Source organism: Zootoca vivipara, chromosome 12 (genome assembly GCF_963506605.1).
Source record: "Zootoca vivipara chromosome 12, rZooViv1.1, whole genome shotgun sequence".
NCBI lineage: Eukaryota > Metazoa > Chordata > Lepidosauria > Squamata > Lacertidae > Zootoca > Zootoca vivipara.
The window spans coordinates 34,392,548-34,420,328 of record NC_083287.1 but is presented as its reverse complement, the minus strand read 5'-3'; the positions used below and the strand labels follow the sequence as shown (position 1 = coordinate 34,420,328).

General features: G+C 43.5%; 2 protein-coding genes across 6 annotated transcripts in view; one reads left to right on the top strand and one right to left on the bottom strand.

The window, feature by feature from the left end:
- Window positions 1-500: 500 nt before the first annotated feature.
- Window positions 501-25,460, top strand: CROT (carnitine O-octanoyltransferase). Of its 2 annotated transcripts, none has more exons than XM_060280784.1 (17): window positions 501-524; window positions 3,076-3,196; window positions 5,018-5,142; window positions 7,387-7,568; window positions 8,195-8,319; window positions 11,022-11,130; window positions 13,396-13,489; window positions 13,586-13,711; window positions 15,308-15,409; window positions 16,167-16,250; window positions 16,357-16,464; window positions 17,618-17,748; window positions 19,387-19,510; window positions 21,435-21,513; window positions 22,687-22,780; window positions 23,562-23,681; window positions 24,888-25,460. In XM_060280784.1, exons 2-17 carry the CDS (start codon window positions 3,082-3,084, stop codon window positions 25,006-25,008), a joined length of 1,839 nt encoding a protein of 612 aa, XP_060136767.1. In that variant the 5' UTR covers window positions 501-524; window positions 3,076-3,081; the 3' UTR covers window positions 25,009-25,460. The 2 variants fall into 2 exon arrangements, with proteins under 2 accessions (XP_060136767.1, XP_034985473.1); XM_035129582.2 differs by lacking the exon at window positions 501-524 and adding an exon at window positions 684-939.
- ABCB1 (ATP binding cassette subfamily B member 1) overlaps window positions 25,223-27,781 on the bottom strand; it is a 62,384-nt gene continuing 59,825 nt past the window's right edge. For all 4 annotated transcript variants that reach the window (XM_035129581.2, XM_035129580.2, XM_035129577.2 and 1 more), the window contains exon 28: window positions 25,223-27,781. In XM_035129581.2, the coding sequence (XP_034985472.2) occupies window positions 27,575-27,781 (207 nt within the window). In that variant the 3' untranslated portion in view covers window positions 25,223-27,574.

Below are 27,781 nucleotides of genomic sequence, written 5' to 3'. Positions count from 1 at the left end.
GAAAGCACATCAAAATGCAAGTAGATAAATAGGAACCGCTATAGCGGGAAGGTAAACGACGTTTCCATGTGCTGCTCTGGTTTGCCAGAAGCGGCTTTGTCATGCTGGCCACATGACCTGGAAGCTGTACGCCGGCTCCCTCGGCCAATAATGCAAGATGAGCGCGCAACCCCAGAGTCGGTCACGACTGGACCTAATGGTCAGGGGTCCCTTTACCTTTACCTTTTTATATATCCTGTGGACACCTGGACGCGCTCTTCTTTGAAGAGTTGCTGTGGGCGGCGGGTGTGGGAAAACCTGTTCAAAAACCCAACGAAATTCACGGGGTTCGTTGACAATATTCCGTCTGGAAGTGCTTTTCCTTTCCTTTCCGCGCACTGCTTCTTTAAAAGAAGCACGGCGTATGTATAAATAAATAAATAAGGAAGGAAGGAAGGAAGGAATGAGGAGGGAATGAGCAGGTGTGGCGCGCAGCAGCTCTTCAGAAATGTAGCAAGTGGGTCGGGCGACGCGGGGTTGGAAAGGTGAGCAGGTGCGAGCCGACCGACAGCGAGGGCCGCCCGGTCTGCTTCCTCCCCCCCCCCCATTAGCTTCCCGCCTCCTCCAGCTGCTCACGGCGCCCCCTGGGTCTCTCCCTCTGTGCCGGCCCTTCGCCAGCCCATGCAACCCAAGGCCGGCCTCCAACGCGCTTTGCCTTGCGCGCTCCGCCTTGCCGCTAGCACTTCCTCCTTCCCAGCAGGCCTGGATGTGGGGAAAAGGTGAGAGGAGCAGCGAGCCAAGAAGCAGAAGCCTCCGCCTCCCGCCGCTCCCGCTTCAGTCAACTCCGGCTTCACTTTTGGGGCTGGAGGCCGAGGGACGGGTGGCGGCGACTGCTACGCCGAGGCCCCTCCGAACGGGAAAGCGAGCAAGCAGCGCGGCCTGCGAGGCGCCGGGGCTCAGGTAGGGGGAGGCAGCGCAGCGCGATGGGAAGAGGAGGAGGGCGCCGGGGTGGGGTGGGAGCCCCGCAGAAAGTGGGAGGGGGGCGCCCCGCAAGTGAGTTTTTTGGGGGCTATTGCTTGCTCCCCTTTCTCCTCTCACCCCACCCCATAAGTCGCCTCCTGTTGTTTCTGCAGCTCAGCAGCCAAAGCCAAACAAACTCGACACTTTGCAAAGCACAACCCGATGAATTCTGTAAAAACAAAAAAACCAAATATCAGTAACGCGAAAACGGGCAAAGTTCGCCACGGAGAGTGGCAGAGTTTAGTGTTATTGATTTGCTGTGCAATAAGCCGTCCTGGGCTAGGGCTGACGTCACTAGCAAAACTTTTTTAGCCCACTACTTACTGTACTGTCCCTGCAACTGCTTGCTGTAGAGCCCCAGCTACAACTTGAACGCAGGGCGGCCCTGTCTGCGCCTGACAGCGAAAATAGGGTTGCCTACACATTGAAAGCATACCCTTCCCCAAAATATCCTGGAAACTGTGGCTTGTTAAGGGTGCTGCAGATTGTAGGTCCCTGAATGAACGACTGTTCTTGGGGTTTGTTTTTTTTTGGGGTGATGTATTTTCAACACACAGTGTGTATATGCAGCCTGTTTAAGCTGTCAGCTGCCTCTGATTTTAGTTTTACTTTTTGGGAAGCACTTAGGGCGTATTAGACGGTGTATGAACAAGAAATGATAGCAACCTTATCAGGGTTCGGGAAGAAAGTGAAGTGTGTGTTTCTCAATTGCCCTGCAAAATAAATATGTTTTAGATTACCTTTTGCAAAGATGCCAGGCAGGCAGAGCACACAGTCAGGGGAGATTGTTGCCATGGGTGCCCAATATGCTTCACAAAAATCAGTAAAGACTGGCTTGTTCTGGACTTTTGACACAACAACCTACTGGTGGTAAACAAAGGGCAGTGATTGAAATAATAGAGTGTGGCGCTGTGGGTTAAACCACAGAGCCTAGGGCTTGCCGGTCAGAAGGTCGGCGGTTCAAATCCCCGTGATGGGGTGAGCTCCCGTTCCTCGGTCCCAGCTCCTGCCAACCTAGCAGTTCGAAAGCACGTCAAAGTGCAAGTAGATAAATAGTTACCACCCCAAGCGGGAAGGTAAACGCCGTTTCCGTGTGCTGCTCTGGTTCTCCAGAAGCGGCTTTGTCATGCTGGCCACATGACCTGGAAGCTGTACGCCGGCTCCCTCAGCCAATAATGTGAGATGAGCGCCGCAACCCCAGTCGGTGACGACTGGACCTAATGGACAGGGGTCCCTTTACCTTAAGGTTGTCACTAAGAGGTATCATATGTACCATGGAGGGAAAATTCATGTTGGGTAAACCTAATTGAGTATGATATTAAGATCATTATGTATTTTTACTATGCATATAATTACTATAATTCATAAGCTGCACACGGTGGTTTGGTCGTACTTAAATTTGCATATCATTATCAACTTCAGTGTCATTGAGAGCCCCTCTAGATTACGATCTTTCAGAAGGGCGGGATAAATACCTTCTTCACTAGGCACACCCAGCACTTGCAGTTCTGTTTCCCTTTCCCACAGAATAGAAGGGAATAGCTTTGAAGTTCTGACTTTAAAAACAGGTCTGTAGAAGATATGCACTCCAGCAGAAGGAGAGCGTGAAGTTTCTGGAGTAAAAGGTGTGGTTGTTTTTAAACAGGCAAGGGAATTCAAATCGTCTTGGATTGTGGGAGAGGTTTACATTGTAAATGACCCAAGTAAAATGAATTAACGACAGATCAGGAATAGAAATATATATATAAAATAAATAATTTTTTCCAGTAGCACCTTATACAGTGGTACCTCGGTTTAAGTACACAATTGGTTCCGGAAATCTGTACTTAACCTGAAGCGAACTTTCCAATTGAAAGTAATGGAAAGTGGATTAATCCGTTCCAGATGGGTCCGCGGAGTACTTAAACTGAAAGTACTCAAACTGAAGCGTACTTAAACCAAGCTATGACTGTACTGTATATTTCTACTGCGTCAGACCAACACGGATACCTACCTGAATCTAGATCAGGAAGATCAGTTCATAGGAGTCACAGTTTGTTTGTTTATTTATTTTTTAAAAAATACTGTTCTCTGCAGATCGTCATGGAAAACCAAGTGACTGATTCTTCCGAAGAGCGTACCTTTCAGTATCAGAGTTCACTCCCTTCACTGCCCGTTCCTGCTCTTGACGAATCTTTAAGGAAGTACCTCGATTCAGGTCTTAAACAAATGTTAATGTTTATTGTGGGTGAAGACTTAAGTAACATGGAAAGAATAACCTGCTTTTTGTCTGCTTAGTCAAATAACTTCATGCACGTTAGGAGTCTGAAAGTACTAAGGATTTTGAAACAGTTACTATAATACATTACTTTATTTGCAGAGTTAGCACGAAATGTACCAGTATGCTTTCAATATTTAAGGCACATGAAGTCACGATAAAAATGTTTGCCACTGAACTGTGCAAAGGTTGTATAGCGTTATGCAACTCTACACTTTTAAAAGTCAAATGGGAGGAGCTTGAACTATAATGCCTGTTTGAAATACCCAAGGAACTACTGTATGAGATGTTACAGTTTAAAAGCCAAAAAATAGCAGTCATTACGAGAAGGAAAAAATATTTTCTTATTTCTCTTACAAATCATGTAGCTTTTAAAAAAATGTTTCTTTTAACCTTAACTCTCATATTCACGATTTAAAATTGGATGGGTTGTATCCACTGGGGGTTGGAAAGCACTAAACCTTGGTTGGAAAGCACTAAATAAAATTAGCTCCCATTGATTGCTTGATCAACTAAAGCCGTAGTTGATTAATAATTGCAACCCTTATTGTTGTAAGTCTTCATTTTTCATGAAACATTATTAGAAAAGGATGGTTGTTACCGAAGACTTGAATACTTTTTTTTTAGCAACATTTCTGAATCAAAGTAATTCCCAGCTATCGCTGAATATCTTCCTAAACATTGGGCATTTCTGCCAATGTATAAAGCTGCCATTGTACATTCTGTCCTTTAAGTTTAATTTGTTAAAAGTTTCATAGTCCTAAGAATCAAACAACTTCGGATTTCTCCAGCCAAGCACTATAATGACTATGTCCTTAAGAGTCAATTTACAAGCTATACCAGGCTGTTGGAATGCTCCTTAGAATTGCAGTGTAAGTCTCTGACCATATGCACACTTGAAAGAAGTTCAGTAGAAAACAAGCACACTTGGCAAATGGACATAGGATTGCCAGCACGATTTAGCAATGGTGGATCATCACTGAGTGATTATTGCTGACCAACTCTTCCATGCTCGTTTTTTCTTCAGATGTAATAATTTGAAACCAGGCCAGGAAATAGGATGTGCTTGGTACTTGGCTCTATTCTGATTTGGCAAAAGGGTAGGAGATAGTAATTTGCAGATTTTGCAATACAGAAATAGCCCTGGCTCAGTTATACTCAAAATATAGGTTTGGCAAGGTATTCAAATATTTCCAAAGGACTTGACGACCATGTCGTTTCACTCTTCATCTTCTCAGGATTTGTTGCGGTGAACTACTTCTCAAAGGGAAAAAAACCCCCAAAACTTATGCGTATCTACCATATATCTACTAAACACTGATTACTGTTCAGGCTCAATGTGAGCTTTCCATTTTACTTTGAGAGTGTAGTGACTGCAGGCTAATTCACCCAGGCATCATCTTAGTCTTGTTAACTAAGCCATATGTGCAAACTCTGTCTATTCCAGCAACATTGTGTTTCAGTTGACACTGGATAGTAATGAAAGTTGTGTTTGTGGTTATTAATTTATAACGATTCTTCTGCACACGTAACCTGTCATTTAGTACTACAGAGATGGGTTTGCATGTATGAACCTGCACTGTGTTTGTCTCGTTAACATTCAGTTGTTAAGAAATAGCTCTCTACAGATACTGTTAGTCGTGGCAGTTTTTTTGTTTCCTGCACACTGATTTAGAACTTTGGAACATAAATGCAACTTGGAAGTAGAATCATAAATAGGTTCAGAACATTTTTGTTTAACTAAACGTTTGTGTTTTGCAGTGAGACCTTTCCTAAACCAAGAAGAATATCGGAGAACTTCCGACATAGTAAAAAGATTTGGAAATGGGATTGGGAAAGAGCTACATCAAAAATTACTTGAAAGAGCTAAAGTGAAGAGGAACTGGGTATGTTTTAAGAAAGCTTGCACAGTTTGCTAATTCATGCTGATAATCAGTTTTCTAATGAAAGACAAGAAAAGGGTGCAAGGATTATATCTTAGAAATATCAGTCATTGACTCAATACTTTGATCCTTAATTATACTGCTTCATCTCCTGTTGCGGGATGAACCACACATTCTAGCAGACTCTTCAGGACAAAACCCTCTTTTTACATGTGGAAAACCAGCACAAATGTATAATAACCAGATCACCAGTTCAGTTAAACAAAAATATTATAGAGTGGTACCTCAACTTATGAAGACGATCTGTTCCGCGAGGTTTTCGGATGTCAAAGTGTGCGGTCGACGCATGCGCAAAGCGCGATTTCACACTTCTGTGCATGCACAGAACTCGCACGCCGCTCTGCGCAGGTGCAGAACGCGCGCGCTGAGCACGCGTGGCAAAAAGACTTCCAGGGTTGTCGACTTCGGAAGTCGAAACCTTCGGAAGTCGGAGCGTTCGGTTGTCGAGGTATGACTGTATTCTGATTTCCATCCCACTGAAGTCAATAAGTCTTGCAGAGCAATCCAATGCATGTTTACTCTCTACAGAAGTCCCTCTGTGTTCATTGGACTTCCTTTGTGCATAGGAGTGCAGCCTAAATTAATATAAGACCAATGCTTCGCTTTAATTGTATTGTGGATCCATCTAGATGCAGGAACAAACATTTTAATGTGTTCAAGCCCAGGCTGCTTTGCTTTGGTCTTAAATTTGTTGATTGAAGAAGAGTTAAAAGAGTTAGAAAAAATATCTGTTGCATAAGAATTCTTAAATTGGATTCCTGGTTTGTGATGTTTTACCATTTCATATCTAAGAAACAGAAGGAAATCCTTTTTTCTTTCCTATTTTAATTGTGCAGAGACCCGTATCAGGGTTTAGAAAATGGAGACAGTTTCACATGAAATTTTAAATGTCATCGTCAATATCTTCCGAAAATTCAAGCATCTAATACTTAAAGACAAAGAACACTTCAGGTGTAGGATAATCCTTTGTAGAGTGCTAAATTTATAGATTCTGAACATGAGATCAATGTCCACATGTTCATTGTTGACCACAAGTAAGATTTACCTGCTAGAAATGTGAGCAAGGGGCAAAGCCCACTTGCATTTCCAGATAGTTGGACCAGGCATATGTGGTCAACACATCGCTTGGAGCATGCAAGGACTTCTGTGTAAGAGTACGAAAAGCAATTTTAACTAAAATAAATACAATAGAGCCAGTGTGGTGTAGTGGTTAAGAGCGGTAGACTCGTAATCTGTGGAACCGGGTTCGCGTCTCCGCTCCTCCACATGCAGCTGCTGGGTGACCTTAGCTCAGGGGTCCCCAGACTTACCGGCGTTTGGGCCGGTTCCCACCGCGCTGATCGCGGGCGGGCCGGAGGACGGGGGAGCGCGCGCCTGTGCGGGCTGGCGGGCGGGGGAGTGTGCGCCTGTGCGCATGCGCACGGGCGCTTACTGGCGCGGTGGCGCGCTTCCAGGGTGGAAAAAGTGCCGAAAATCCGTTGTGCACATGCGTATGGGCCTCCCCCGACCCAGAAGTGCACCAGAAATGACCTCTTCCGGGTCGGGAGAGGCCCATATGCATGCGCACAAAGGATTTTCGGCACTTTTTTCTCGACCCGGAAGAGCGCTGCCGCGCTGCGCGCTGTAAGAGCGGGCGGCGTGCGGCGTCGCGGGCCGGTTTGGCAGGCCAATTGGGCCGCATCCGGCCCCCGGGCCGTAGTCTGGGGACCCCTGCCTTAGCTAGTCACACTTCTCTGAAGTCTCTCAGCCCCACTCACCTCACAGAGTGTTTGTTGTGGGGGAGGAAGGGAAAGGAGAATGCCGCTTTGAGACTCCTTCGGGTAGTGATAAAGCGGGATACCAAATCCAAACTCTTCTTCTTCTAAAATATAATAGGAGAATGTTTGATCCAAATAACTACTTTAGGCACATTTTAAAATACCCCCCTTTGCATAGGAACCGCCCATGCCAGATCAGAAATTGAGCCTCCCTTTACTTTCAAATGTTGCTTGTTGTTTGTTGTGTGGCATGGAGGGCGGCTGTTTGATCCTTATATGCCCAACCCTCTTTTGATGTGCAGAACTACTTGTGCCGATGCCAGTTATGAAGCAATGCTTGCTCTGAGGCCATTCGGCAGAAGACAAATCTAATTAAGTGTCAGAGCTGTGCTCAAGGCTCCTTATGCTCTTAATTGCTGTTTCTTTTCAGCTGGAGGAATGGTGGCTGAATGCGGCCTATCTTGATGCACGTTTACCAACACAAATCTATCATAATTTTGGAGGGCCAGGCCCTTACCTCGAACATTACTGGCCACCCAAAGAAGGGACTCAGATAGAAAGAGGAAGCATTGCTGTATGGCATACCTTGAAATTCTGGGAACTATTGAGAACGTAAGAAACTTAAAAGCACCATGTGTTAGTTCTTATATATAAGGATGATACTGGTCACATTTTGGGTGGGAGTGCAAATATCGCGAATGTTCATTGCTGAATGTAGTCCCATTTGATTGTTTGAAGAGTTCTGTACCTGCTTACTTGGGAGTAAACCTCAGTAAACTCGATGGGACTATTTTTGAGCAGACATGTATAGGACTCCACTGTCCGTGTCATAATACGGAAGGAACCCAAAGGTCTTGGAAGTCCAAACCTGTGTCCTAATGTAAGATGCTTCAAGCATATATCAGCTTCTTGTGGATTAAGGCTTGCAGGCAGGAGTAAGTCCCATTGAAATGTATGGCACTGCATCCAAGTTAGCATGCACAATATGAAGCTGTAATTGTCATAAAAGGAAGGGACATGGGACACCTCGCTAGTGCTTCCTGATGAGCAGATAGCTGACTTGGGTAAGTGATTCTTATCATGGGCTACAGAAAAATGGTTCAGAACACTAGCCTATCTAATCAGGGAAATATTCCTTCCTGGTCTCAAATCTGGTGTCATCTAGTCCCTGGGTTTGCTGCCCATTCTTTTCAACAGAATTTGAATATCTTAACAATGTATTGTTGTCTTTATTGCAGAGAAAAGTTGCCTGTACATAAAAATGGCAATATGCCTTTGGATATGAATCAGTTCCGAAAGTTGTTTAGCACCTGCAAGATTCCAGGAATTACACAAGATTCCATTGCCAGTTATTTCAGGACAGGTAAAAAAAATGATTAGAAGAAAAAATATTTTTTACAAAGCATGTTTATGTAACATCCACTGCATACAAAAGGGCTCACAAGTCCATTTATTTTGCTGCTCTGGTTTTAAGAATCAGTATTATTGTTTGGTTTCATTTTCTGGCCTCACAGTAAGGTTTAATCTGCAGTGTGGAAATCCAGAGGAAGTAGTCACTTATTTGTTAAAAGTCCCAGTGAAATCTTTGTAACCTATGTAAAAGTTACTTAAAATGACAACTTCAGTTAAGCATGGTCTTTGCAGCATCTTGGCACTAAAAAGCCACAAGATTTGACTTTTTGTGCAACTCTTCAAAGCACAATAGCACCTTCAGTAACAGGATCTTGCAGTCCTACATAAGAACAAAAAGGTTCAATCACATCTATAAATCTAATTGAAAAGGGGGTGGATTTCCTTTGGCCTGATTTGGTTGACAGTAAAAAAGCTTCTTAAATTATGTTTGTACTTTGTCACAGTGAATGTTAGCAGGTTGATTAAATTGCATTGATTGTAATGTCTATATAAATAAAACTAGTTGTAAAACTATTCATCAGTGCAAGAGGCTTCAGGGAATATGAATTGATGCCACAGTCATGCAGTGTACTGACAAAGTTACATTTACGTTGATGCTGAGTTGCCTCTGTTAATCCGCTTGAACACGTAATCACCAGGAATGTTGTTTACAGGTGTATGGAGCTCTTGGTGAGACAATAATCTTTATAGGCACACCCGGTCGCTTTGATTGCCTCTGCAAAACATGCCCTGTTGCCAGGGCCAGCTCTAGGGGTAGGCTGTGTGGCGCGGAGTGCCAGGGTGCTGGGCTGGCAGGGGGGTGCTGCGCGGCAAAGCCGTGCGGAAGCTGTGCTGCGCGCTGCGCCCGCCCACAAGGGCAGGGGCGCTGGAGCGATCTCTGCACCACGGCGCCAGGGCGCCCGACATGCTTGAGATGGCCCTGCCTGTTGCCACTGTTCTCTTCAGTTATGCCAGTATCTAGGTAGTTGCGATGTACAAAGCGAGAATGCCTTCTTCATGTAACATTTCTGAAGGTAAAATGATCTGCCTGCCTTCTTTATAAACCTGCGCCATCTACGGTAGTTAGGGAAGTATGCACTAATTGTGTACTTGAGGCCGAAGGGCAGAGACCATTAGCAGCAATAATTCACTGAGCTGTAGGAATGAAGATGTCTCAAGGCAGATCCATATTCCCATGTCCTAATAAGAACCTTTGAACTCTCCCATTCCCCCTCCTGGAAGAGGCAGTGATTAAGGAGAAAGCAAATGCTCACTCACGTTTCTTTCTTCCCTTGGTTATTGAAAGATGAGGCCATTCTTCAAAGGTGAGAAGTTCTTCTCTAGATCAACACAAGGGCTGCTTCTGTGGGCTGGCGTCTTTACTATCAACCTGTCCCCTGAGTCCATCTGCAGTTGCTTCCTCTTCCTCTCATCTCTAGGAAAGAGCCTGTAACCTGGACCGTGTCAGCAACGGCCGAGGACCTGCCAACTCTCTCACATGTTTATTTGTAATATTGCTTACCTGCCCCTTACCATAAAGTCCTGAGGCCAGTCACAATATATAGTTTTAAAAACAAGTGAAGCATTTAAAAGTGCTGCAATAATCAAAACACTAAATAGTATAGTTCAGCATTTGGTGAAAGCCATACAATGAAGATTAGCATGTCAGGGGTACTGGTTCCCTCATCCTTCCTTTATATGAACACAGGTTTGGGTCTCTGTCTGTCTGTCTGTCTGTCTGTCTGTCTGTCTGTCTGTCTGTCTGTCTGTCTGTCTGTCTGTCTGTCTGTCTCTCTCTCTCTCTCTCTCTCTCTCTCTCTCTCTGTTTTAAATCCACTGCTACCAATTCACTCAGAATGCCTTAGGAACATGGATAGTAGACCTAGGTGTGAGATGAACTCTGCCACTAGACAGAGCATGAATTTTAAAGTAATATTGCTGATTTTTTTAAAGGAGTGCTGTATACATCAGGGAATGCAAATAATTATTTGGGGTTCTTAAAAGTGCTTGTTGACAGTTTCTGAAGATTTGAGAGGCCCTCACACTAGCCTCTTAAGTGGCTTTTGTCTCAGGCCAAATTCCCTAACACTCCACCCCAGCCAAATACTCTCACAACCAGTCTAGCTACTGAGGTCAATTTGTGTCTCAAAGCTCATCTGGGTGTACACCTGGCTGTCTGGACCAGTTTAGCCAACTAATATCCCACTTGTGTACCCATCTCCTGATAAGAGTACACAGTATTTCAAGCTTGTTTGTGTGGATGCTAATGCTCATATCATTTAAGAATATGATATTTAAAAAAAATACTCTAGTCACCAATGTATCGTGATCAAAGTGTCCAAGCATCCACGGGAAATCGCTGCAGTTTTCATCCAGATAAAACAAAATGCACCCAACACCTGCTATGTTTCATTTCTTCCTTTCCAGAGGTAAACATTGCAGAGAATCCTAAATATTCAGCTGTGTTGTCACATCATGCTATAGAGCTTTTCTGTTTCAGTTATCTTTGCAGTGCAGACTTGTGTTGGGCTGAAAAACACATTTATCCATTGAATTGGGTAATGATTAAAAGAGGTTATTGTATCAGTTTTATTTGTTGCAGCGCCTTACCTGGCATTTTGCAGTGACTACTATCATGCTCACAGGCTTTTCTTTTTCTTTTTCATCTTTCAGACAGTGAAGGTGAATCTCCATCTCACTTGATAGTCTTGTGCCAAGGTCGAATTTTTGCATTTGATGGGGTACATGATGGTCAACTATTGAGCCCACCAGAGATTTTTAGGTACAGCATATTTACAATAAGTACAAATTAAAAATCAATGATCAAGTTTGTTTCTGTTACTTTGTTCCTATGTAGATTTAATGTGCATTACCCAACTTTGTTACTTTGTTTCTATGTAGATTTAATGTGAGTTACCCAACATGTTAACAAGTAACATTTGTATTCTAAAAATGTCTCCCTGAAATCACTGAGGGGACATTTTGCAAGGAAGATTATACATCTTTAAAGGAGTTGTGCAAGCCCCATTGAAATAAATGGCATCTGCAAGGCAGTAGCGTTTTGTGGACTGTACTCTGATATTAGAGTTCCACTTCATCATGAGCTGTACAGTTGTACCTTGAATCCGGAACGCCCTGGAACATTCTTTTGGAACCCGAATGTTCAACGGGGCTTCCGCGGCTTCTGGTTGGCTGCAGGAGCTTCCTGCAGCCAATCAGAAGCTGCAATTTGGTTTTGGAAGTCGAACGGACTTCCGGAACAGATTCTTTTCGACTTCCAAGGTACAACTGTATTATGTTTCTTTCCCATTAACGCCTTCCTCTAAAATTCCTGTCTGTTATTCACTCACTTTTTATGGAGGATCCAGATTACGTCATTACAAGATCATTGCATTCCAGTGTTTTCTGTCTTGGCTGATTTGTGACATTTTTTTCCTTTGCATTTTATTGCAAAACAACAACAACAAAACAATTGTAGCAAAGTAATACTGACACTATTAAGGGCTTGCTGTGACTTAAAAATATTCCTCCGTGAAGTTTCTGCTCCTCTTATTATTTCCTGTTCAGTATACATGGGGGACTCATGATGAATTGCCTCTTAATTAGTCGACTTCTGCTCCCCATGGGAACAGGCTTCAATTACTGATTTCAGAAAGGAAAGGAAAAGAAAAGAGGAAAAAAGAAATAAAACTAATGCTTTTCTCCAGCCTCATGAGAAACGGAAAGAAACCAATTGCATTGTGAGTCACTACTAACCTCCCAAGTGTCGTGAACAGGAACTAATAAAAGAAGTGAAAGCTGAAAAGGAGCAAACTATTGCAAGAGACCTTGGCTCAGTGGATTGCAAGAGACCATGGCTGCCATTTCCCCTCTCTCTAGAGCAGGCATCCCCAAACTGTGGCCCTCCAGATGTTTTGGCCTACAACTCCCATGATCCCTAGCTAACAGGACCAGTGGTCAGGGATGATGGGAATTGTAGTCCAAAACATCTGGAGGGCCGAAGTTTGGGGATGCCTGCTCTAGAGTGTCCTAAAAGTACAGCTAATAGGCGTTTGCTGTTGAGAAATGTGCGGCAGGACAGCCAAGAGGGGATGACAACTTCCAGACAGCAGCTGTTACAAGGGCCACTGCTGCCACAGCTATCCCTCTCCTTTCAATCTTTTGTGTTCCATCTCCAGAAAAACCACCATCTCTTCCATTCATTGTATCTGTGAATGTGGTGGTGAAAAGGAGATTTTTGACTCTGTTCTGTTTCCAACCGCGTTAAAGGGCCCTGCTGCAGAAACAACCATTGACCTCTATCTCCTTTCCTCTGAAAAGGCATCGCGACAACTTGCATGCTTCAGAGAGCAATTAAAGTATTACTTTAAAAATTAAAAAATCTCGACGTGAAAAAGAGAACGCGCTAGAAAAGAGAAACACATATGTGGTTGCGCTATGAATGTTGACCTGTAAGGACATATTTCCACAGAGAAATAGTGCAAGATCCACTGAGCATAGGTGCGCCTCCTAGAAATCGTGGGAAATGAGTAGTTCTGTGCAATTTTTGCCATGGGTATCCAGTGGTAGCTCGGGTTGCAAACACTTCGGGTTACAGACTCCGCTAATCCGGAAGTAGTACCTCAAGTTAAGAACTTTACCTAAGGATGAGAACAGAAATCGCGCCGGCGCAGTGGCAGCGGGAGGCCCCATTAGCTAAAGTGGTACCTCAGGTTAAGAACGGTTTCAGGTTAAAAACGGACCTCCAGAATGAAGTAAGTTTGTAACCAGAGGTACCACTGTAGTTGTAAAAGGCATGAGTCTGAAATGAGTTCAGAGGAGGCATGCAAACAATTAATCAGACCATCTTAGACTCCTGGTGGGGTCTGAGAGAAAGCATGTGGGCATATGAAGATAGGCAGGATGGCCTAGCTGATAGGACACTGGAACTTGAATTAGTTAGTTTCAAGTTCTGGGTACTCGGCATAAGAGAGTACCTTAACTGATATTTTGCATCTGAACTACTGACTAGCTTTAATTTCTCATTTTTTATTTTAATTCCTTCAAGGCAACTTTCCTACATCAAAAAGAGATGCCAAAATGAACCCAAAGGGCCAGGATTGGCTGCCTTAACATCTCAGGAAAGAACCCCATGGGCAAAGGTTGGTACACTTCATTTCTTTTTGTAGTGGGAGGCAGCGTTTGCTGGGATTGATGTGTTTTTTTGATGTTTAATCAAGACTACACTTGTCTCTTAGACACGCGACTATCTTATCAACTTGGATCCAAAGAACCTGTCCCTTTTGGAAAAAATACAGAGCAGTTTATTTGTAGTCTGCCTCGATGGACTGAGTCCTCAAGCTACACCTGAAAATTATACAGAGGTAATTCTGGATTACTGGATTGCTGGATTTCATATTCTGTGCAGTTCTTAATAACCTGCTTCATGTTAAATAAACATGTTGTCCTCGAAGCTGTAGGTTTCACTCCACCCATCAATTACCCTAATATAATAGTGATACTGTTTTAAGATAGGACCTATTGTGCAGTGTCAATGTCGACACGAGGCTGGCACATCTCGCCCTCTGCTAAACAATCTCTGCTACGGCGCTCACAGAACAGGCTGCAGCATGTCACAAGTAAACAGTGGAAATGAACATGATGCACAACACCAAAGTGCCGGCAGGGCAGTTATGCTCCTGAGAAAGTAGCACGTGTCATGAGAGGGAAGACGGCCGTTCGCTCAGGCCAAAGGAAATTTCCATCCCAATCAGAAGCTTGTCAAATGGGAGAGAGAACGAGACCTGTGCAGCTGGATGTTGCACAACGAAAATTCTGATAAAATACAAAACAATCCCCAACTCAACCAAAGTTGGATCACAGTAATGATTACAAAACAACCATCGGAATTAAATATCAACATTAATCTTCATGCCTTTTATATCTTGGCTTATTGCAGTGGTTATATAGCAACATGGTTTCTACAGGCAGCTCTCGAGGACAGGCAAAGAGGGAAAACACTGATTAGCAGCGAGAGGATTGTTGGACATTAACTGTAATACTGAACTGTGGGAGTGTTGTGGTCATTTCTTAGGGCTTATTTGTATTTTTTGGTGGCAAGTGCTTGTAACGTTTAATGATAAACTTTGGTCAGAAAACACATGCTTCCAAACGTGGGGGCTGAGGACCATTTGCTTGTGTTGGGAGACTGGCATCTTCGGTTCAACCGGTGCTATAAAATATCGGTGTATACAGGCAAATGCACTAGCCACATACGTGTATATCAGTACTTTAGTCTATATCGAAAAGAGCTAATGAGAAGAAGAACTGTACAGTCGTACCTTAAAAGTCAAACAGAATCCGTTCCGGAAGTCTTGTTTGACTTCCAAAATGTTCGACTGCTGAAGTGCGGCTTCTGATTGGCTGCAGGAAGCTCCTGCAGCCAATCGGAAGCCGTGGAAGCCCCGCCAGACATTTGGCTTCCAAAAGAACGTTCGAAAACTGGAACACTCAATTCCGGTTTTCAATCGTTGGGGAGCTGAAACGTTTGACTCCCAAGGCATTTGGGAGCCGAGGTACGACTGTATTTTGAGCAACTGTTAGTCTGTTCTTTCTTTGCTCCGTTAAAATGCCACCTTTCTGCTGAAGCACTTAGTTTAAACTAGTGGCCTATAGTCTAAGAGACTTGAAAGAAAACTGAAAAGGAATGAAGAGAGAGGAGGAAAATAATGCAAATTAATGTGCAAACTGTTTCATACTGTTCTATAATGAATGATCAGGTGGAATGGCCCCTGCAGAAGCCAGTTCTGGGTGGGGAGGAATCAAAGGGCAGTTCGGGAATTTGCTGTCTCATTTCACCCTTAGATGCAGCCAGCTGATATGGGAACTTTATGATTTCATTTTGATCTTCTGTTCATTTTTTGCCAAGGGTAACGCTGCAAGCTTTTCTTTTGGAACTTAAATGTTAACTTTTGACTTAGATCACCACTTTGGCTCTATCGGGAGATCCAACGCTACGCTGGGGAGACAAATCCTACAACTGCATTATATTCTCAAATGGAGTGTTGGGTTCAAACTGTGATGTAAGTAGATTTTTTTTTACCTGAGGCCCCATCAATTCTTTGTCTTCCTTAAATCCTACATTCTTTTTAAAGTTGGTGGTAAAAAAGGTGTTGTGTCTTTTTGAATAGCAGTTTCAGTTTTAGCACTCTGCTTTCACAAATACCTCAAATAAATAACAATTTATAAAGGAGTTCCTTTCATTTGATACAGAGTGCCATAGTCTGAGGGATATAGCTGGCTAGCTAATATACTGAATAAAAAAGAAGCATAACATAATGAAAGAAACTCGCAATGAATGCATTTGCACATAACCATAAACCAGTTTTCAGGCCCCGGGTGGTTTATCTAGAAAGGGCAGTATGCTGACTGAACTTAGCCTTCCCTGGTGCAAATGGAATACCCCAGGAAGCCTTGGTTTGTTGCTCCCTAGTCAGCAAAACGAACGACAAAACATGGCTTCAGGTTGGCCAAGGATCATGGCTAGTTAGGGACAACAAAACATAATTACTGTTACAGACATAAAGGAAAGCCAGGGCACTCTTGTTATGAGAGTAGCAAAGTGGGAGGAATTGCTCAGTGTTCACAAGCACGATTACTCATTTCTGATAAACCACAATAAATAGAAGGTGTGGCCTATCATTGCAATGCAAAACACCTTGAGAGTGCTACACCTTGAGAGTCTTTTTGTGGAGGAATGCCAGAGAATCAAAATCAGTAAGTTTGGGCCCAAATTTCTGGTGCACTAATACAGTCATTTCTGTTTTGCGAATGTTTCAGCATTCTCCTCTAGATGCCATGGTTTTGGTAGTCCTCTGTTCTTACATCGATGCCAAGGTTGCTGAGTCGGAGGGAAGGTGGAAGGTATGAAAGATTTACAGTTCCATCCTATGCCAGTTAATAATAAGATCCTCACGTTTATGGAAATAAATCTTGGGACTACTCTCTCATCTTTTGAAATGAAAAACAGGGACCAGACAAAGTGCGGGATATGCCCTGGCCAGAGGAACTTGTGTTCAGGTTGGATCAGAAAGTGCTAAATGACATTGCGCACTCTAAGGAACAGTATGAGAAGCAGGTATGTCCTCTCTGTGCACCTTTTTTCTGTAGACACGGGTTCCTTTATTTAGACCTGTTGTGGGTTAGCTGCCTGACTAGCTTCACTGAGTTCTCAAAGCACAAAGATATCTGGGACAGGCACAGTTAATTAAACATTAGAGATTTCAGAACTGATTAGTACAAACCTCCTTCTCTCTGATAGCAATTTATTTGTGACTATAAATTATTGCAACCTGATTAAAGTAAAGAGTCGGTTGAATCAAATTGGTTTTAACTGATTAGAGCTAAAAACCCGTGCACACATGCTTTGAACTTAATAGGACCTACTTTTGAGTAAACTTGCATGGGATTGAGTTCTAAAGCGACGTAAACTGGTAAATGATGAAAGCAATCTTTTTGAAAGAAATAGTATGCTTCCTTTGGTTTTAGATGGTGCCCCAGTGCTGTTTAGGGAAGCTTTTAATGTTTAATAGATTATTGCATTTTAATGTTCTGTTCTGTTGGAAGCCGCCCAGAGTGGCTGGGGAGACTCAGCCAGATGGGCAGGGTAGTAATAATAATAATAATAATAATAATAATAATAATAATAATAATAATTTCTGCTTAATTCCAGGCAAGTCCAATTTAACTCAGTGAGGCTTACTTCTGAGGAGACGTGCATAGGGTTGCATAGTAAAAAGATTATATTCACTGATTAAAGGTTGTAGCCATACAGTAAATGTAGCTGGGGGAAACCAGTAGTGATTAAAAAAGACTGCTGACATGCCTAGTAGATATGTATTAGGAAAGTGCAAGAAGTCTCTGGCAACTTTTGCCTATTAGGGTTCCAGGTGCGCAATTAGACAAGCAAAAGCCGAGCAGAAACATTTTGAGGGTTGCTTAAATGTAACCAGGGACAAACCCCATCACTTCCTTTATCTAAAACCAACACGGTGCCTTCCAGATGTTTCCCATCAGCCCTTGCCAGTACGCCTATGAAGGCTTATCTTAAAGAAGGGTAAGATTCGAATGCATTAGAGTTCCTGTTTTCACCTGAATCCATTAGTGCTGTGTAAGGGGTGTGGAGGGTGGAGAAGATAGAGTAGTCGATAGGCGTAATTGTGTAGAAATTTTGGGTTTCGTTTGGGCTCCCGCTCCTTTATCCTGTGGTGACAGTGTTTTGTTTTTCTCAGGTGTCTGACATAGAGGTGGTGAATTACGCCTTTACAACCTTTGGCAAAGCACTGATCAAGAAACAGCAGTTGCATCCCGATACATTTGTCCAGCTTGCTCTCCAGCTGGCGTACTATAAACGTCACGGACAGTAAGGAAAAAAAATGTTATTTAGGCAAAATTTGATCACTCAGAATCAAATAACTTTGAATACGTTGATTCCTAAATGAAGTCAGTTGTGGAGCAGATCCTTAGTAGTTCACCCAAAAATACCTATATGAGAGGATGTGCAGCCACTTGGAATGAAGCCTGAAATACAGTGGGATGTGGGATGCTTCAAAAGCATTCGGACCTCCTAATAAAAGTGGGATGTCCCTGTAGGATTTTGAGGCTCTGTGGGAGACATCAAGGCTTTGACTACTGCCTTGGTATACATGCTTTTAAAGCAGTCGTAGATATCGGGGAAAGTACATATCGGGGTAGTCATCAAAGGGTGGAAGTAAAGTAGGTGCACCCCAAAAATAGCTGCCAGTGGGGCAAGGCCCCCACACCACACCAAGGAGCCAGGGAGGATTAGGCTCCTTTGTGAGGGGTGTATTTTTATCCCCCTCCCAGCCACTTTTGACTGTGTCAGTAGGTATTCCACTATGATACCTTGCTCCCCAGTCACAGCTACATTAAAACATTGGATGCTTGAATTGTTTTTTTGGTTGGGAAGCAATCACTTCACCACCAAGAAAGGCTTGCATAAAAGTGCACTCCTGACAGAGCTCCTGCACAGCGCTCTCTCTCTCTCTCTCTCTCTCTCTCTCTCTCTCTCTCTCTCTCTCTCTCTCTCTCTCTCTCTCTGACACACACACACACACACACACTGTGTTGATGGCTTGAACAATCCAATTACCTTCATGTTTCTGGATCAGTTAGTCCAGGCATCCCCATACTTTGGCCCTCCAGATGTTTTGGACTACAATTCCCATCATCCCTGACCACTGGTCCTGTTAGCTAGGGATGATGGGAGTTGTAGGCCAAAACATCTGGAGGGCTGCAGTTTGGGGATGCCTGAGTTAGTCTGATTGGTTTTTTTGTATATGGGTTTCTGCTAAAACACTGAATCAGTAGGATCTTTAATATACCCACACTACACCTCCAGTAACCTCTCTTCCACCCCCACTATTTTCACACTCCATCAACCAGTGATAAATACAGATGGTCACTCATCACTTAATCATTAGAGTGGTTTGCATGTAACCATGCTGGAAATGTTGTGCTAAGCAGCAAGGAAATTTTTTTTTGCCACTGTCTTTACCTGTGCCTGTGTGATAATCCCGATTCCCCAATAGCCGTGCTGCATATGACCAACTTTGCAGGAGTTGGTACACACCTGGGTTCAAATTCTCTGTCTTGAAGCACAGTGGGATAGTCTCAGCCTATCCCACTTGAGAGTTGCTTTGAAGATCAAATGAAAGCGGTGAAACGGTGTGAGCCGCCATGAGCTGCTTAGAGAAAGGGTGAGGCAGAAATATCATAAATAAACGAATGCACTGTGATTACGCTGCTGCTTTTAAAAGTTCACATGCATTCACCTTCTGTTCCTGCCCTTGAAAATGAATGGGGAAAATCTTACTTTACTTGCGTTAGCTAAAAAATAATAATGAGTAAGACCTCCAATTTGCCTGCCTCCTTTTATTACCCTCTACTTCCTTAAAACATGCTTGCACAATTGGATACTTTCTCATTCGAGTGGAAAGGGAGCTTCCTTTTTTGTAATTGTCCTAACATTCTTTTCTAGCCCAGGTTGCTGCTATGAAACTGCTATGACCAGACGTTTTTACCATGGCCGGACAGAGACTATGAGACCGTGCACCATGGAAGCAGTTGATTGGTGCAAATCCATGGTAGATCCAGCCTTTACTGTAAGCATTGATAACGATAAGTACTTTAGGATTTCCAATTCTGCATGCTTTGTGTTGTCACTGTGAAAAGCAGCCGGGATGTGGCAATCAAGGCTGTCTATTCAAGCCTTTTTGTCATAAAGGTTGAAATCCAGTGGATACTTAAGCCCTTATGTTCCCTTGGTAGTTAAATTTTGGTCGCTGCCTCATACATCCCATTCACCAGCTTTCTTCATGGCAGAGAGTACAGATAACTAAAGCAATCATGTTACGTAACACACACAGCTCGAGACCTAAGACTAAACCCATTCACCATGGGAGATGTAGCCGTTTGTTGTTGTTTTTAAAATGCAGAACAAACTATATTGTTTCACTGGAATTTGATTTCCTTGCTTTTAAGTGGGGCAGTGATAGATCTCTCTCTCCTGCGATTTGCTATCAATCTGGCAGAGAAATAAGAAGGCCATCTCACTTCTACATTTTTTTTGGGGGGGGAGGGGTGTCTTCCTTTCTTCCTCCTGCTTTTCATTCTGCTCACTGTACCGTTGTGCTTTGCTTGCATTTGAGCTCTGGATTCACCCACTATGAACTGAGCGGTTTGGGCACTTGTAAGCCAGGATATCACATTGCAGAAATCCCACAGTTCTCTGTTCAGGTTTCTCACACCACAGACTTGTTGCAAGACAAACAGCCAGAGATGGTGTAATAAAGCTTATCCCTTTACAGGGCTCATTCTGTGCCCATTTTAGTTTGGCCTCTTCGGTTTTGCTGCGGTCACTTTCCATTGCCATTTTTAAGGGTCTTTCCCCTTATTTAGTCACTTTTAAAGCAGTTTTTATTTATTACATTTATATCCCACCTTTTCTCCAAGGAGCTCAAGGTGGCACCCAGTGAATTGCAGGTGGTAAGAGTTTTGCTTCTGGGGAAATTAGGGTATGTTACCTCCATTGCTCTAGCCATGTTGGGCAAATATCACGTGTATCTATTTGATACCGTGTTCCACGAGTAAAGTATATCTCTTCCCCCATCCCTTCCAAAGACTGGGTCGTTTGGGGAAACTTAAAACAAGGTTTTGTTTATTTAGCATGTGTATTTTTGATATGTTTTATGATTCGTGATATTGTGCGTGCTGATGCTGGTCTGTGACCGTATTAATAAATTCATTCAAGCATGTATGGATATTTAAGCATTACCTGGTCCCATTGAGGAAAACAAGCAAATCAGAGATCCACTCTGATGGTTAGCTAGTTCTTCCGATGACCAGCTTGAAAGGAAACAGTTCAGGGAGAGGAGGAGGTGAGGCTGATCTCTCAGTTGAGTAAATGCGATGGACCCGCCTTCCCATCTCTCCCTCTGCTGCAGCCATAGGAAATGGCAGCTAACAGTTGAGGGGAGAGGAGGAGAGAAACACCAGCTCATCTGTCTGCTGAGCCAATGGAGCCAGTCCTGCTGTCCCGACATACTTTAAGCAATAGCAATAATGCATAGCGAGGAAGCAGGCATAAGGTATGGATTGGACGGTGTGCTGCATTTTCTTTTTGGCAGTGCTTTTTGAGCAAATTCCACCTGGATAAGACCTCCCTGACTTGACTGAGTGCACGTACTGATAATGAATAAAACAATGCATGCTCACTGTTTGTGTATGGATTCGCCTTTCATCTCTGCAGGACACGGCTATGAAAAGGTAGTGACTCCCTCCTGCAGACGGATGTATTGTTAAATAGACAAGTGCCCTAAGTTGTTGCATTAACTCTAAAAGTGTTCATTTTGCCCGGGGATTGCAGGTCATTAACGGTGACAGGGAAACATTTCAGTTGGCTTTGACGGAACAGCAGGGATGTACGCTTTTTCCTCCAGCAACTTGCTTGAGGGAGGGGTCTTCAGTTTTACGCTGTTGGGCACCACAGTCTGTTCAAATGATTTTTCTTTTCTTAACTTTCTGCAGCTCGGCCAACGAAAACAGCTTATGCTGAAGGCATTTGCAAAGCACAATAAACTGATGAAAGAATGTGAGAATGGAAGAGGTACTTTCCTTCTTTTTTTGACGCTTGCCAAGGGATGTTTCTGTTGTGATAAGTTGGCATTTGGGTTCTCTCCACCTCTTTATTGAGACACACTGCTTGATCTGAGCTGAAAATGTGGCCTATTAATTCACCCTTCCATGCACTGGAAGCTCTGCCTCCTAGGAGCATAACTGCTGTCATTGCTACCCTTTTAGCAAATTCATGAGCATCCATAGCAGGGGGCAAGACGGGTAGTTAACCTCCCCCCTGTGCCATAATTCTCTGATGTCCAGCTTTCATTTTAAAAGGAAAGTCTCCAGGACACGGGTAGGGAACTGCTGACCTGCAGACCAATCCTGGCCTATCAGGCCTCACGATTTGGCCTGCTAGGCTGTTTTGGGGAAGCCATGCCTTCCCACCCATCATGTATGACAGGGCTTCAAAGGAACAATTGGAAACTTAAAGTGGGCTCCTGATCACTTCACTGCTGGAGCAGGATGTAGTCCCACCTGCCCGTCGGGTGATGATGGGTAGTTGGAGTGCACCTTGCTGAAGGACAGAGGAGCTGTTCGCATATAATGGAACCAGATTCTTCCTCCCAGCGCTGCTCTTTGAAGTGACCTCGGTCTGCTCCTTAAACTTCTGAAAATTCGAGATTTTTTAAAGGATCAGCTTGAGGCTGCTTGAAAAAGGCCTTCAAACATTGCTGTGCTGCACTTTGATGTCCCAACAATTGGGACTGCAAAGCACAGCATCACCTGACATCACTATGAGAGACAGCAGATTTACCCATTGGGAAACAGGAGTTGACCTGGAATGTGTGTTAATTAGAGGCCAGGCCTACTTAGGCCTTGTCACCATCCAGACCCCATATTTATCAGAAATTGTAGACCTGTTCTATGCTAATTTGCATATGTTCTTTGTGGTATTTATCACACACACACCATTGAGAAATCCCTGCAGATGGCCATGAGCACAATCCCCAATCCAATTGGCCACTGCTCTTCCTGTAATCAGGAGGCCGATAGGCTGGACCAATTAAAGATTGCCAAAGTGCTCGAACCATACTTTTCCCACCGCAGGTCTCTTGCGCAGGGAGCTATGAAAATCTGCAGCTGGCCATTGAGACAAGCAACGAGTAAGAAATCCATACAGTACATCTAAACCACATGGGATTTTAATTTCTCTTTACAGGATTTGACCGTCATCTTTTAGGTCTCCTGCTTCTGTCAAAGGAGCACAGCCTTCCCGTGCCAGAACTCTTCTTAGATCCTGCTTTCTCTAGAAGGTACCTTTTAAAATGCTATGTCTTTGTCTGACAGTGTGGGAGTGTGGGACACCTTAGCATATCCCAGAGTGGCAGATTTGTCGGGGTTGACTGGGTGAAACGGGATGAGTAACAGCCCACTATAGCAGCTGATAATGTTGCCTTGGTGACATGGCCAACTGCTTGTAGGCTGAGCAGTCCCAGATGCTCCAGAAGAGCCTGGAGAAAGATTGCAGCACTCCCTTTAAAAATGTTCTTACCTGGTGCTTTCTTGAGTCTTTGCTGCTGGTCCAGGAAGGATGCAGATAAAAAGAGGACTTCCACCCACCTTCCAGCTAGCTCCTCCTCTTCCTTTGGCACAGGGCCATAGTATTGCAATTCCCATTATCTCCAGGTAGGACTGGGAATGATTCCCACGAGCTGGGATAGCTCAGTTGGTGGAGCATGACGCTCTTAATCTCAGGGCCGTGGGTTTGAGCCCCACATTAGGCAGAACATTCTTGCATTTCAGGGAGTTGGACTAGGATGACCCTCGTGGTCCCTTCCAACTCTAAGATTCTATGTCTCTGTGAAACCCCTGCAGAGCTGTTGCCAGTCAGTGTAGACAACCCTGAGCTAGATGGACCCACCACCTGACCTACGGGCAACCTCTCTTAATGCTTCGATTTTGATAATGATGAGAGCGCATTCACTTCCTCCAGTGTAGCTTACTAAGGATCAAAGGGGAAGCAGCCGCGTGTGTTTGTTTGATTTCCGGATGGAAACGATTCATTCTGCAACCGTGTTTCTTTTTAATTCGCAGTGGGGGAGGTGGAAACTTTGTGCTTTCAACTAGCCTTGTCGGCTACACGAGAGTCGGGGGAGCTGTGGTTCCCATGGTGCACCAGGGCTACGGCTTTTTCTACAGAATTAGAGACGACAGGTGAGGATGCTCTTAGCCCTAACTCAACAACTTAAACCTGCTCTCTGTCTTTCTCTCTAAGTGCATCGTCAGTGAAAGTATCAGCCCTGGCAGTATTTCAGTAGGCAAACCAGAAATCACAGCCTGCCCTCACCGCTAGCACTTAACCGGTTTCAGTATATATTTTTTTGCCAAAGAGAGTTTGAGCAAGAATTTAGGGTTGGCATATTTCAAAAAGTGAACATCCAGACACAAAAGTTGTTGAGCTTTTTTTCATTTTTGGCAAAGTTGTTGAGCTTTTTCTTTCTGTATTTTTTTTTTTGGGGGGGGTGCTTTTTATAGTTTTACCCAAAAATGACACTGCTGACATGAGTTGCCATACATCCAGATTTTTCTGGACTTTTTGCCAATTTCCACCCAGACAGTGCTTCTAAATCCAGCATTCCGTGTATGTCCTGGAATTTCTGGACGTATGGCAACCCTAAAGAATGGGAGGAAATAATGTCCTTCAAAGGGGGGGAATAAGGGGGGGAAGAGAAGTACAACAAGCATCTGAAGAAGAGCTCAGGATTGCTATTTCTGTTCCTGTCTTGGCAATACAGTAAAGGTTACTTTCCTTGTGAAATACTAGTATTGCCATGGTATTCAGTTTGATGCTGAATGTGCTGGTAAAGAAAGATAACAGATTCTGGATTCACAGTTGACTTCATAATATAAAAATGAGCTACTGTGATTCACTGGATAAAGCGTTTGAGCTGGCAGGGGGGGGGGAGATACATTAAGGGGAAAGTGCTCCCCAATATACTCTGAGACCCAATCAGAACTGGTGCTTTGAATTGGGCCTGGAAATCCGGTGCAGACATTTCAGCTTAGGGTGTAAAAGGTTCTTGGTCACTCATACCTTTTTACATTGAAGTCATTGCTCTAGTATTCGGAATTGCTGTATAGTATGTCACTTTTTCAAATCACAATGGCATCCTCTAGTTCAGGCATCCCCAAACTGCAGCCCTCCAGGTGTTTTTGGCCTACAACTCCCATGATCCCTAGCTAGCAGGACCAGTGGTCAGGGATGATGGGAATTTTAGTCTCAAAACATCTGGAGGGCCGAGTTTGAGGAAGCCTGCTCTAGTTGCTCAGCAGCTTCACCCATATGCAACTGAACATCTGTGTCGATTTTTAGAATGCTATTTATCTAAACAATTTTTTTTTTAACATTTCCACTGATAGGATTGTTGTGGCCTGCACCACCTGGAAGTCATGTCCAGAGACAGATGCAGAAAATCTGTGTCAAATTCTGTTCCAGTGTTTACAGGACATGGTCAAGTTAATGAGCACAGCCCAGCTGTAGAGAAGAAGCCGACGCTATATAGTGCCTTTAAAGCTTTGTGCAATTACTATGTCTGTGTACCCTGTACACTTGAGGAAGGAAGGTTTAAGCCAAGAGGAGTGTTTACAACTAGGTAAGCTACCTTCCGGTTGAGCATAGGCAGAGAGAATGAAAGACACTTCTTTTTTATAATGACCTTTACTGCAGTAACAATGCGTAGTTGCATTGAGTAATGTTGCAACAGCAATGCAAAATGACAGACTCTTTAGTAGAAACTATGCAATATTAAACTAAGCCTCAGCAATGCAAAAACATGAGCGAATCAGTGGGAGTTCAGAAGATAGTACACATGCTCTGTGCCTTAGAGCAGCCTTTGCAAGGATTATGAATCATGATTCCTTTCTAGACAGGATGATTATCATGGCTCTTATAATGTTTAGCTTCTAAAGCAGGGGTGGGTAAGCTTTTCTGGACCATGGGGAGGAAAAATCACCCTTGGCCAGCCTTACATGAGCTGCCAGCCAGCAGTGGATATGCACACACACACACACACACACACACACAACCCTCTTGCCACACACTCAGGCAGGTAAGCACCCAGCTGCTCATCAAATTATCAGTCTAGTCATGGGGGATGATTTGGACCCCAATACTATTTCTATCTTAAAAACAAAATGGCAGAAAAACTTGGTTGTGGGGCTGGGTAATGCTAGCTATTAGTCACCCCTGGTGTAAAGTAATCACGATAGGTATTGGGATTATTGCTTTATGTAATTCTTCACTACTGTCCTATTTTCTGTGATGGGATCTTTGCAACTCAAAAACCACCACTTTAAGAAAGGCCTTTGAATAGAATGATCATGTGCGAAACTTGTTTTAAAATTTTACTTTTATTTTCCAAACCAAGGATATAAAGTGAAACTGTACTTGAAAGCTTGCAAAATATATATATATATAAGGTGATTATTAGAAAGTATGTATACCACTGTTGCTTCACATGTATAGCTCCGCAAAATTCTCAGGACTTCCTTGGCATTTTAAAATGAAGCACCCCCTCACCATCCTCTCCTTTTTATCAATTATGTAATTTCTTCTCTTTGGAATAAAACCACATCAAAGATAGTGTTGGCTTGATTAATCTGTATGTACATATACACACTTCATTGTGAAGAAAGGGGGCCAGGCTCCCCGAACCCATATGGTGCTTAAATTCTTCAAAACACTTTAATGTGGATATTTATCTTTAAAACATATCTCTTTATACCCCATTCTTCCACAAGAAGCTACCCAATGCAGCTCTCAGTTAATGAAAAGCAATACAAAAATGTGGTAAACTATGAAATCCAGTCATTTATCCCAAAAAGAATATTGTGAACCTGGAAAAGATGCAGAGAGAAGCAACTGAAATGATCAAGGAGCTGGAGCAACTTCGATTCCGACTAAACATCAGGAAGAACTTTCTGATGGGAAGTGTTGTTCAACAGTAGAACGGTCTCCCTTTGGAGGTTTTTAAGCAGAGGTTGGATGGCTATCCATCCGTCATGGATTCTTTAGTTGCATTGCCGGGGGTAGGACTAGATGACTTTTGAGGTCCCTTCCCTGATTCTATGAAAGTTGACAATATTTGGGGGCTTTAGCTTAGGAAGAAAAAGTGGGCAGGAAGGGATATATTTTGTGTATAAAAATTAGGAATATTCTGGAGAAAGTGGACAGAAAAGTTCTCCCAGTAATACTAGTAGCTGGAGTCCTCTACTCAAGAACAGAAGGGAGTTATTCATGCAGCTCTCAGTTTAACTGCAGGATTTGTTACCACAGAGAGTAGCAATGCCCACCAAAGCTTTAAAAGGCTCTTTCCCCGTTGCTGTTGACTGGCCCATTTGTGGGGAGGCTCTATGGTCTTCTTTAGGAGTCTTGAATGAAAAGACAGCCACACGAGTAGATTTGCTTCCCAGTATGTTGTAAGGAAGCTATAAAGAAACATGCTTAATGCTGCTTCGTTTAAAAAACAACAACACACAGTTTTGGGTGAGGTTTCCACTGCAGCCATCCCAAGGTCAATCCAGGAAGTTTGACAATCAACTGAGACTTCATAAAAACCCTTTTCACCGAGAATCCAAAATAGTTGGCTTTGAGAGTACTCGCCAATGTTGCTCCGGCACAATTGTCCATTTTTAAATTAATAGATAATAGTTGGTCTTATTTCAATTAGCCGTTCAGATGCCGACCTATCTTCTTGGTCTCTAGTTCTGGCTTCCAGGGTGCAAGGAAGGGGAGGGGCTTGTCTCTTGTTCTTTCACTTTCAGGTGTGTGTATTTTTTGGAGTGATCACACAACTGCAACTTTTGAAAATGTACAGCGTACGTGTGTCTCTAGAGTCTAGACAGCTGAGAACAAAAGGTAAGCACACTAGTGTAGAAAATGGATCGAGATAGGAAAAGCTTCGGTTTGAGAAGCCTTGCTGCAATTCAGCCCATTCGCCAATACTGGTTTATTTTGTTTAATACGGTGATGGTACAAGCAGTGCCTCTTGCAATCGCCGCCTCAAGAAGTGAATTCAGCTTTAGCAATATTTTGCTTTTGTTTGAATTTATGCAGGGGCTGATCCTGCCTGAACATTGACTAGAGCGTAATAGATTCCTTTTGCAGCCAGGAGCTGTTGATGTGTTCCTTGTTCTTTGACTTTACCGTTCTGGATCACTGCTATACTGTCCGCGTTCTGCACTGTTGATAAGCGGTGAGCTATTACAATGCAGGTGCGGCCTTGTCTGGCTTTATCCAGAGCCTCTTGGACAAC

Excerpts from the sequence above, each read along its gene's own strand:
- CROT (XM_060280784.1), top strand. The coding sequence starts at position 3,082 with ATGGAAAACCAAGTGACTGATTCTTCCGAAGAGCGTACCTTTCAGTAT. Across the intron at positions 13,490-13,585 it reads AAAGAACCCCATGGGCAAAG|ACACGCGACTATCTTATCAA; the intron begins GTTGGTACACTT and ends CTTGTCTCTTAG. Across the intron at positions 16,465-17,617 it reads AGGAACAGTATGAGAAGCAG|GTGTCTGACATAGAGGTGGT; the intron begins GTATGTCCTCTC and ends TGTTTTTCTCAG.